Genomic DNA, 12480 nt, shown 5'->3' with positions numbered 1-12480 from the left:
AAGAATCAAATTTTTTATTTTGAAAAAATTATTTTTAAGACTAATGATTAATATAATAAATTATAAATATGCATAATTCAGGCACAATATATGATTGAAGTTAGATATAAATGGTAGTATTCTACCCAAAGTGTTCAATTTCTTTCAAAATCCTTATGAATTGATTGAAACTGTTCTTACATGAACCTCACTATTTTTCATACTGTAAAATAATAATTTATAATTTTATTTAAAATAAATAAATAATCCATGAGCAAGAAATAAAAAACGTTGCGTGTTAACATTCAAAAGTAGTGGAAATCATGAGTTGAGTTCGCCGTCTAATTTAGAAACTTGAAAGTATCCTTCCATTTTCACTTCATGTCTGTGCTATTTATTATATAAAATATTTTGTTACTCCGAACTAGACATCAGAGCCCACTTCACCTGCTCAAATTGTATTGTTAAATGAATCAGAATTTTCAAGCATGAACCTTAGATGAGCATAGAAATTAACATTGAAGAAAACTACCAATCATTCTAACTGATACACTAATAAACTAAACATGAAGCTAATATACCATAAAAATTAGTATTAAACTACTTGGAGGGATTCAACATCATCCGTTTTCATCTCCTCTTGTAACGAGTAACTGTGAAGATGTCTTGTAATACTAGTGGTTGTATCCAAGAAATACAGCAAACCCACCATTATGCAGCAACACACAAACATGGGTATGGGACCAAAAATCCAAAGGAACAATGGGAATGACAAGTAGAATGTTCTGAGTCCAAGAGACCAGAAATAGCTTCCTCGATTCAAGCTTCTTGAAACGTATTCAGTCGATTCCACTATGTCTTTTCTCATAGTTGGCAATGTCACCAAGAAGCTAACATGAGCATAGTATCTGATAGACTGCACATTACAAAGGAACGCAAAAAGAAAGCAAATCAAGATTGCAAAGCGTTTGATCGAAGAGACAATGGGAGTCTCATTGCCATAAATCAGTTCTGATGACGAATTGGAGGAATTCCCTGTGCTGCTCAAAAAAACACCTATGATTGAACTTAGCGTGATCGCTGCCGTTGCTAGTAGTGTAGAGGCCATGATGTTGTTACGGATTGTTTGAACAGCCAAAACACCGTTCTTTAAAGGATCCTGCAATAGTATACCAAACGTATCAAAGAAGCTCTTTAGTATTTTTCGTATGTGCACAAATTATGTTATTACGACTTTTTCTAGGCTCCAACAAATTGATGAGGGGAGAATGCAGGACTGGTCCACTGATCTCAATCAAGCTAACAAAGCCAAACCATTGGATAAAGGTCGACATCTTGAAGCATCACCAATCGAAAGTTATCAAGGTGGGCTCGTGCAATGTCATGGTCAAGGGAAGTTAGTAATTAATCTCAATGCCCTACAAGTGCACCAAACATGAATCGAGGAAAATACAACATGAAGTGAACCTAGAAGTTCCTTGCATTGGGAGGAAAGTGTTTTGGCACCTAAGCCTAAGTCTTGAATACGTGCATTTTATTCCTAGAAGTGAAGTTAATAGTTAGCTTATTTTCCATGAGTTGTGTGTTAAGAAATGTGCAAGGGTATGAAACTAGTTGGGAGTGTGAGGAATTAATATAACTTCGTAGCATGTAAAAGGCCATGTATGGTTTTTTTTTTCTATAAGCAAAAATTTGATTATAAACCAGAAAAGAGGCCAAGATGGCCCTTAAAATTACAAAACACTAAAAAAGCAAAACAGGGGAAAACACAAGAAAACAAAAAATTCCACTATGCTCAACACTACAAAGAGCAAAGAACATCCCAACGGAAAACAAAATCCGCCACGTAAACTCTCTCAAAGTCCTTATTCAATTTACACCAGAAATAGAACAAACCCAAAATCTTCAAAATCACATCATGAACTGATTTCTCCTTCCCCTAAAAGACTCTTCTATTCCTCTCCTTCCCAACACCCCAACAAATAGCAAAAGCGAAGATGGACTTAAGATATCTTTTTCTGCTGGAGAAAGTGTTGAAGCTCCATTCCAAGAGTAAGGATAAGATATAATTTGGGAGAACCCAGTCAAGATGGAAAAGAGAGAGGAAGCGAGTCCCAATTTGAAAAACATAATGATAATGTAACATGGTATGATACCTTGATTCTCCAAGGTTAGAATTTTTTTTTCTAAAGAGGCTAACCAAATGAAATAGAGAAAACAACCTTTGAGGAAACAAGGGGAGACCAAATGACAGACTCAAAGAAAGCAAACATAAGAGGGGGTAATAAAACTTTGTAAAAAGATCGCACTAGAAATGTTCTTTCCTCAGTTTCACTCCACTCTCTTATCTTCCTCGGCCACTACAATGTGAGTAGGGTTGATGATTTCTAAGAATGTGGCAAGCTCTTTGACCTCTTAGTCATTAAAATTCCTCCTGAACCCCAGATACTCGCACCCTCCCATCGTGAGTCGAACAATCTTCAATAGTGTTATTTTTGTTCATGGACACTCCATAAAGAGACAGAAATTGAGATAATAAGGGTCAATCTCCACACCATCTGTCTTCCCAAAAGCACAAAGCACACCTATTCCTTCTCCCTGCTTTAAACTTGTTCCCCCTATTAAACTGATAGGACACTTTCAAGACTTCCTTCCAAATGCTACACCTAATAATGACCTCGTTTCCCCACTTTCCCACCTGAATTTTTCCTCCCCATACTTTGTTTTAATTATTCTTCTCTACAAACTACCTCTTCCTCCCCCAAAATGCCACAACCACTTGCCTAGTAATCTTTATTTGTTCTTCTCAAACCTTTAATCTCCGAGTCTCCGTTTCTTTTTGGAACACAGATTAAGCCTTTTGGATTAGTTTGTAATCCCCATTTTATATTCTAGACACTAGAATTTGTGCAATAGCCGCATATTTGATAACAAGGACAGAGAGGTTCAAGATATTGTGCCAGAGATCTTAGTGTTGCTGTTTTTTTGGTGTAAACTGTATAAGGAATTTAGAGGAACTTTCTTTGAGGATTTCCTTGTTAGATGGGACAATGTTTGTAATTTAGTTATGAGGCAGTGTGGTGCGGTTGTGGGGAATTTTTTTTTTGTTTTTTGGGTTTTTTGATAGGTTGTCTAGGATTTCTTTGTATTTTCGGTTGGTCATCGCGACCTCCGTTTTTTCAATGAAATTATCTTCACCTATAAAAAAATGTGCAATTATTTGTTGTTTATGTGATTATTTGACTAATTTTGAAAAACTTATTGATTGATCTATTACACAATTCGATTGTCAGATCCACTCCTACTTGACAAATATGAGGATCCAAACAAGCCCTATCGTTGCACAATTAGGACTTTTCTAGGTCATGGATGTCATAGTAACCAAGTTTGTATTCAGCAGGGCCAGTTCAATTAGTTCAGATAGATCAGGGAAATCATTTAAAAACTTTGGAAAATTACAAGGATCATAAAATTGATGGTTTGATTACATAGTTTCCCTAAAATTCAATTTCTTGCACAAAGTGAGGGGAAATATATTCCCATCCCACAATATTTCGAACTCAATATTTCATTCTGATCAAAGCCAAAATCAGAATTTCTCAGATGAACCATTCTGAAATGGTCCAAAACTTTGAAAGCATGACTTTTAATGGGTGGTATTTATTCATTGTAGCTGCAATTTGGAGTTACATGCTATTTCTTGATTTCTTCAATCTTTTCTTCTACAGAAAACATGGACGTTAAGTAAGTTTTGTGAATGGTATGGCTCAGCCAATTCTCTTTCAATAATATTAATCTCCTCTAGCTCCATAACTCTATTACTTCATCTTCTTTATATGGCAGGGGTACTCTTCCATATAAAGTAGAGATTCCACCGCCATATTATAAAGGGTAATTTTCTTCATAGGCTATGCCAAAGATTTTTGACAGTTTGTGTGAACAAGGCTTCCTTGGAGTCAAACATCTCCTCCATAAAAAGCTTATTAGTGGAAGTGATGGCCTTTCCATAAAGCATGCTTACCATGAATCCTACGACAACCCTTCCTCAATATGCCAAACTCCAGATGGTATGTTTACCATATTTCTATGATGAATGGGAACTTTGACCACTTGTGTGCTTTTCATAACTAGTTTTCGAACAATTTTGTGCAGCCCTACACTTCTCAATGTTCAAAAACCTTTGATACTTGAAGGTCCGTAGTTAAGTAGGAAACAAACAAACAAACAAAAAATATAAGTCAAATGAAAACTTGTCATGCTATATAATTAATGGAATCTCATATTCTACAAGTTGGGTGGAAGTTGCTAAGAATGGAATTTCATGTTGCAGTAGATATAGTGTGGAATCTCATTATTCACACATAGGGAGGAAACCCTCCATTAGTTCACAGACTAATGGAAACTGCCTTATGGTGGAGTTTCAAGATCTATGTGAACGCAGATCCCTATATCTAGCTATTTAATTTATACAGTGATGATTATTAAACAAGAAGAATCAAGAAACACAAGATTTACATGGTTCGGCTATGAAACCATAGGTTTCCCAATTTGAAACTAACTCTCCTTTTGGTTAGCCAAATTTTAATCAACTCTTTTCTTTCGTAAAATACCATATTTTCCCCTAAGGATAAATAATTACGAACTTGAGTAAAAAACCTATGGATCTAAAGCCCTGCCCCAAACCTTTAGACACCCGCACAACTCCTAAGCCAACTCAGCACAAAGTTTGACCCATGCGATCAGCCCCATGCTATACAGAACGTTTTGCTCACAAAATACAAGGCAAAAAACATAACATTATACAAGCCTTCTTGTAGAAACCCACCATGGGTTGTTCTCATGTTCTATGGGTTAACTGGAATCCCACTATGGGTAAAACCTCATATTTTTTAAGTTGAGAACCCTAGATCTTTCATTCTCTAAGATCAAGTGGAATCTATAATCATAAAATTGGAGAAAATTTTCATATTCTATGATTTAGAAATTGTGGAGTGATTTTTTCATCAATGACAAACACCTCGAGATCACCAATGATCCACATCCAAACTTGATATTAATATTTTCTTCGTTGTTGGGTTCCAGTGTGGTAGTTGTGAAAAAGTCTTCAATGCTTAAACTGGAATAGATCTTACCCCCAAATATCTCCTTGACAAAGGGCCCCCTTCCCTATTCATAGATCTACCCTCTTTAAGCTGTAATTATATAATTTATTTTCATTACATTTCTCCTACCACCGTTTCCACCATCTTTGGGATCGACAATTATGGATTACAGAGTTTGAGTAGTCAGGTATGGTTTAAACTCAGTCTAGATCATACTAATAGGTGCTTTCTATCTCGTCAACAAAGCTGATCATCCTAATGAGTGGCATTGATCATATCCTATGTGAGACTATGTCCTGTCCTAACAATTTTACCTTACTGTTTCCAAAATATTTGTATACAATTGTTTACCTCTTATATTTCTCAACACAAATCTTGAGGTGATATGTGTAGGTACATGATTAGTTGCATATTTTTGCCTATATAGAAATGAATCCTGCATTCTATAAAGTATATTACATCCCATTCTTCTAAGTTGGTTGGAATCTCACAATTTAAAAGCCCATGGAAGTCTCTATGGGTGGAATTTCATATTCATATCGAGTGGAATACCAACACTAGTGGAATCCATGTTGTATAAATCATGTGCAACCCCATCAAGTAAATTTCTTATCAACTAGAAGCTCGCGTTTTTCAAGATCGAGTGGAGTCCCAGACTTTTCTATGTCAGTTGGTATCTCATAATCTCTAATCAAATAAAATCCATTTGGGTGGAAACTTGTTACCAATACCTATTAACAAGATCATACTTAATGTGAGGATTGGTCTAATAAAATGCTTACACTTGTACTCCACCTTTAAAAAAGAGCTAGATACAAGTTGCCAGTTGCTAGATCAAAGCAACCAAAAAATCATCATGGAAAGTCAATCTTGATAGGTATTTGGATGACTACACAAGTAATGGAACTTAATTCTAACTCAGTCTTGATAAATATGGAACTAAAGTACAATCTTATCTTTTGTGATGTGGATTAAGATATGATTGAAAATAGGATCAAATCCATCTTACTTTTAGACATTTTATTTCTTAATAATAATTAACAATTTAAAACCTCAACCACCAAGGTATATGAGTGATACTTAAAACAATTACGAATATAATAGGAATTTTAGTAGGAGGGTGGAGTCCAATTGGAAGGCCGAGGATATGGGACTTTTGATGAATTATTGGCCCAGGTTATAATAAAACATAATTGTTTTTAGAGCCATGCTAAACAGGCTCCAAAAAAAATACTCAACATGGAATGTCCAATTTTTCCTCAAGATACACAAAGAAAAAACTATGGTTTGGTGCACATTCCTTGCAGTTGAGTGTATTTGAGTATTGAATCAGTTTAGTATTATTCTTACTTTTTAATCTATATACATCTATTTTTAATCAATGTCAGAGAGAGAAGGTTAGTGATGGATTGGAAATTCCAATCCATAGATCTTCATTGTTCAATACATTGACTTTTTTGGACTAGTCCACGAACTCAATTATACATTTTTAAACTTCCCTACACTGCCTGATATGTACCTCACTATCATCGGTGAAATGGATGGAAGTATGACTTAGGTGCATGAAATAAGTCCTTAGAGAGTCTGTTTAGATGTTGCTGGATTCAGTCTTAGAAAGCAGTTTTGTTTTTATGCAAATAAAAGTAGTAGTAATTTCAGTTGTGGAACGAGTCTAGGGAGTTGGGAATGTGTCAATAACAGTCCCTCTTTTGTTAGGAGTCTTAGAAGGAGGAAGTTGTTGGATGATGTATTTAAATATGAGTTAATTGTTAGAACTCTTACAGAGTTTTGGAGGATCGGTTCACCTCGAATAGAATCAACTTTACTTCTTTCCTACTCCTTTCTTCTCTGTTTTTTGTTATTTTTAAATATAAGCAAGAAGAAGAGTGGTTGTATCACTACCTGTGTATCAGAACAGGCAACGATGACAGATCCTCGACCTATTGAGCAAGGGGAGGACATGAGCATGCCTAAAGCTATTGCTGGTTTAACTCAGAAACTCGTGGCATTGGAAAAAATGGTTAGTAAATTCGATCAACTTGCAAGCTCCTTCCTCAATGGAAGGAGGGAGAACAACGAAGCTCGGGGCATTCCACGAGGAGGAGCGGAGTCTTCTAACTCTAAAGCAGCTGGCCCAATTCAAGCTCATATGTTAAAGTTGACTTTTCCTTCATTTGAAGGAGACGACCCCTCCGGGTAGATTTATAGAGCTGAGCAGTACTTCGCCTACCATCAAACTGATCCAGAATCATGCCTTACAATTGCTTCTTTTCACCTACATGGTGAAGCCTTACAATGGTTTAGATGGTATGAAAGGGCACAAATTTATGTGTCATAGCGAGAATCTGTGGAAGCCCTAAACGACAGATTTGGACCTACCAAGTATGAAGAATGCAGAAGCACTCACCTTACAAGAATACCAAACCGTGTTCGAGAAGCTTGCTAATCTTATTGTTTCATTTGTGGTCTGAGAGACTACATACACCTTGATGTCCAAATGTTTCGACCTACTACACTTACCTCGGCAATTGGGTTAATGTGGTTACAAGAGGAGATAATTGCTACTTGATGAAAATTTAACCGTCTAGATAACATCAAAACTGCTCCAGTAATCACTAAACCTTCGACGGAGATGAAAGTCACCCTTCCTCCAATCAAACGCCTTACTCCAACTAAAGCAGAACAGAGGCGTGAGCGTGGTTTATGCTATAATTGTGATGACAAGTTCTTTCATGTTCACAAGTGCAAAACCCAAAAATTGTTTCTCATTGAATGGCTAGATGAAGACCAGCACACTGATGCAGTAATGGTACAGAACTCGGAATATGTTGACCAACTTGAGATCTCCTTGCAAGCCATTGGGGGATTCCTACAAAAAAGACTAATCACTATTCTTGTAGATTCTGGTAGTACCCTCAATTTTGTGGATCCCAACACTATCAAATGCATTGGAATCAAGCCAACTCAAGGAGCTCAATTAGAGGTGATGGTGGCCAACGGAGAAAAGTTGACTAGTGAAGGATGGTGCTCGGCTTTAACTATATAGGTCAAAGATTTATATATTACTAATGATTTTTCATACTTCCTCTTGGAAGTTGTGATGTTGTTCTTGGGGCACTATGACTTCAAACATTGGGACCAATTTTATGGGATTTTAAAAACCTTAAGATACAGTTCACAATTAACAAAAAATCCCATTTGTTAAAAGGAGTTCAACAAACAACACTACAGATGGTTGACAGGCCCACTTCAGAGAAAAGCATCATCAAAAAGACTGAAGGGTTATTTTTACATCTACGCAGCATCTCAGAACCCACACTTGCACTACAACAGTCGAGTGATCTCAGCTTTGTACTAAAGGAATTTAGTGATGAGTTTGATGAGCCTCTAGGATTACCACCGCCATGAGCACATGACCATCGAATTATGTTGCAGCCTAATAGTCACCAAGTAAACGTTCGTCCTTACCATTATCCTCATTATCAGAAAAATGAAATTCAAAGGATAGTGAGGGAAATGCTTATGTCTGGAATAATTAGGCCATGTGCTAGTCCTTATTCGTCGAGTTTACTCAGTCAAACCGAGTTGACTCAGTCAAACCAAGTTGACTCAGTCAAACTGATTTTACTCAGTCAATGCTATTGGTTTCTTTTTTTTGACGCATCTTAACTCGATTATAAGCATTGAGAGAAGTGTCGGCAAACCTATCTACATCACCTATTCCAATAATTGATGAACTTCTAGATGAGTTACATGACTCATTAATTTTTTTGAAGCTTGATCTGCGCTCAGGATATCATCAAATAAAGGTTCACTCTGAGGATGAACCAAAGACTGCGTTTCGCACATATGAGGGGCATTACGAGTTTTTAGTCATGCCCTTTGGGTTAACTAATGCCCCCTCCATATTCTAGAGCCTAATGAATGAGGTTTTTCGACCATATTTGATCAGATTTATTCTTGCCTTCTTTGATGATATTTAAGTCTACCCAAATCAAAGGAAGAACATGTGGAGCATTTCAATATTACTCTCTCTACATTGCGGGCCCACAAACTTCATGCAAAGTTAAGTAAATATCAATTTGGGCGTAAACAAAATTGGGTATCTTGACCATGTCATATCACAAAAAGGGGTAGCAATAGACCATCACAAGGTTTCAGCCATGTTATATTGGCCTAAGCCTTAGACTATTAAATCCCTTAGGGGGTTTCTTGGCTTAACCAAGTACTACGGAAAATTCATCAAAGATTATGGAATAATCGCAGCTCCGCTCACTAATTTGTTGAAGGTCTCTTTTCATTGGGGAGATGCAGCAGAAAAAGCTTCCATAGTCTCAAAGAAAGCTATGACGTGTTCCCCAGTCCTAGTTCTCCCCGATTTTTCAAAGACGTTCGTGGTGGAATGTGATGCTAGTGGAAACGGTGTGTGTGACGTTTTGATGCAAAAAGATCAGCCGGTAGCCTTTTTCAGTCAATCCCTTAGAAGGTTCGTACAAACCTCTCTCTCTCTCTACCTATGAAAAGGAAATGTTAGCTTTAATTTTGTTTGTTAATCCTTGGATCTCTTGGGACGCCAATTTCTTATAAGAACTGATTAGAGAAGTCTCAAGTATTTGTAGGAGCAAAGGATCGCTACCCCAGCCCAACAACGTTGGTTAACTAATTGATGGGGTACAACGACAAGATCGAATATGGGAGAGGAAGAGATAATGTTGTGGCTAATTCTTTATCTAGAAAGGGTGAAGAAGGGGAATTAATAGCCATCTCTACCCCAATTGCTGATTGGTGGGAAGAAGTCGAGAGTGACCACAACAGTGATCCACACATTAAGCTATTGCTTCAAAAATTCCAGTATGGAGAGTGACTCTAGCAAATATGCAGTTAGAAATGGGCTGTTGTATTATAAAGGGAGACTTTATGTTGGGTCCTCTAACTTGCAAAAGAAGATTTTGAATGAGATCGACACATCCCCTTCAGCTGGACATTCTGGCTATGAAAAGACACTCCATAGAATCAAAAATATTTTCTATTGGCCACGGATAAGAAAATCAATTAAACAATTTATTAAGGAACGTGATTCTTGCCAAAGAAATAAAACCTTTAATACTTCTCCAGCTGGTCTCTTACAACCCTTACCAATTCTACGCATGTTTGGAGTGAGATTGTCATGGATTTCATAGATAGCCTTCCATCTACTAATAGGAAAATGATTATTCTAGTTATAGTAGACCGTTTGTCTAAATATGCTCACTTTGTGGGTCTTCACCATCCTTATACAGCAATCTCAGTGGCTTCGCTGGCTTCCATGGGCTTAAGGGAGCTATGATACCATCCAACATTCTGCCATCAAAATAACTCCTTTTGAAGCCGTCTATGGTGTGCCACCACCTACCTTGTTGAGTTATACTCCAGGCACAACAAAAGTTCAAGTTGTAGATCAAGAGTTGTGAGATCGGGATCAAATTTGACATGAGTTGAAGGTTAACTTAAGAAGAGCATGAAAAAAAATTGCAGACTCCCGTTGAACGAACGGATAGAGAATACATGGTGGGTGATTGTGCAAACTTTTGTGGCCTGTGATCGATCAGCCAAGTTAGCCTCTCAAGGTATTTTGGACCATATAGAATTGTTGACAGAGTTGGACCCCAGTTTTTCATGTTTCTTTACTTAAGAAAAAGATGATATAAAATTGAGCCACCAGAGAGAGATGAGCTATCAAGGGAAGGAAGGGGAGTAGCAGAAAAAATCATAGGCAAGCGCAACAATCGAGCAGTTCCGGAGTTGTTAGTGAGCTGGATGAACCGTGGGGTCCTGAAGATGCCACATGGATGACATACAAATCCGACCTTTGACCTTGAGGATAAGGTCAGTCCAACTCCAACGGGGGAGGATTGGTGAAGTTTTGTGGAACGAGTCAAGGGAGTTGGGAACCGTCCCTATTTTCTCTTTTGTAGGAGTCTTAGAAGGAGAAAGTCGTTGGATTTATAAATACATCATCGAATAAAAATAATTGTTACAGATTTTTGGCGGACTGGTTAACCTCGAATAGAAAACCTTTTTCCGCTTAGCAAAAAACTAAATTCCAAAGAAAAAACAACAAAAAAAAAAAAGAGACTTACAGACATCATGGAATCGACCCACTGCTTCCTGCTAAGGGCGTTGATGCCTATGACGGTTCGATTAGGGGTGCGCAGGATAGTAATAAGAAGCCATCCGTGGTAGATAGCCATCATCAACAGACCCAATGGAACCAGAACTACATCGAGGTGTCGTTCATCCATGGTGCGTTTTACCACCTCCACCTCTCTCTCTTTAAGTTTCTATCATTAGTTGTCTCGATCACATGTGAAGTGGAAAGCAAAAGAGAAAGAAAGGGTTGTGCCCCCACACTTTTAAGACGCTCTTTATAAATTTTTGTTTGATTGCACGTGAAAAATCAGTGTGCAAAATCAAATTTTATGAAAAATAATATTATTCTTCTATTTGATTGCATTATTCCACATGGTTGAAAAAGTGAAATCTAATTTTTATTAAACTTTTAATGGGAAAGTAAAATTTATTTTTATTTTTCATCCTTAAATTAAATCTTAATTCATCTTTTCTTCTTCCTCACCACCACTGTAGTCAACTCCAATCTCATCGCTGTCGTTGTCATCGTTGGCTAATTCTCTCTCTTTCCTCTTCTTTTTTTTCTTCTTTTATCATCGTCACCTTGTCCTCCATTCTTCTTCATCATCTTCTATTTTCTCCCTCACCTTCATCGTCACTACCACCACCACATCCTCCCCTCCTTCTCCTTTTCTTTTATTTATTTGTTTAAAGTAACATCAAACAATGGATTCAAATTTTTCATCATAATTATTTTTTCACTATCATTTTTTCAGGGATTTTTATTTTTCATGCAATCAAACGCTAATTTTTTTTAGAGAAAATTATTTAAAGGACCCTAATGGATGAATTTATTTTTAAATAATCCTTAAGTTTTACACGACAACTTGACATGACATTTAAGAAAAAAATTTATTTTTCTTAATAGGCCTTTATTATTGGCGCACTAACCACTTTTTTTTATTTACTGTTGAGTTCATCACTTTTTATTTATTGTCAAACTTGATTTTTTTTTATTTAGTGTCAAGTTCACAATTTTTATTTTTTATTGATTGTCGAATTCGACGATTTTTTATTTATTGTCAAGTTTACCACTTTTTAAATAAAAAAGTGGTGAACTCTGTTAAACAATCCAAAACACACACAAAGAAAAAGAAGAGGCTATTGTTTCATTGATTTTACGTAATGCAATTGAATACAAAAAGATGATTTAACCTAAATACAAAGAGACTATATATAGGTTAAGTCAAAGGAAATTGAAAAGACTATTCTACCCTTAGTAAACAATAAT

At 36.5% G+C, this 12480-nt stretch overlaps 1 protein-coding gene across 2 annotated transcripts; it reads right to left on the bottom strand.

The window, feature by feature from the left end:
• Positions 1–479: 479 nt before the first annotated feature.
• Positions 480–11450, bottom strand: LOC147394296 (transmembrane protein, putative (Protein of unknown function, DUF599)). Of its 2 annotated transcripts, none has more exons than XM_086453779.1 (2): positions 11201–11450; positions 480–1138 (listed from the first exon to the last, which is right to left on the bottom strand). In XM_086453779.1, exons 1-2 carry the CDS (start codon positions 11360–11362, stop codon positions 575–577), a joined length of 726 nt encoding a protein of 241 aa, XP_086309905.1. In that variant the 5' UTR covers positions 11363–11450; the 3' UTR covers positions 480–574. The 2 variants fall into 2 exon arrangements, with proteins under 2 accessions (XP_086309905.1, XP_086309906.1); XM_086453780.1 differs by lacking the exon at positions 11201–11450 and adding an exon at positions 10333–11159.
• Positions 11451–12480: the final 1030 nt, after the last annotated feature.

Source organism: Akebia trifoliata, chromosome 9 (genome assembly GCF_017979445.1).
Source record: "Akebia trifoliata isolate Shusen 1 chromosome 9, ASM1797944v1, whole genome shotgun sequence".
Classification (NCBI taxonomy): Eukaryota; Viridiplantae; Streptophyta; class Magnoliopsida; order Ranunculales; family Lardizabalaceae; genus Akebia; species Akebia trifoliata.
Note: the sequence above shows the minus strand (reverse complement) of the source record. Positions and strands in the feature narration are given on the sequence as shown.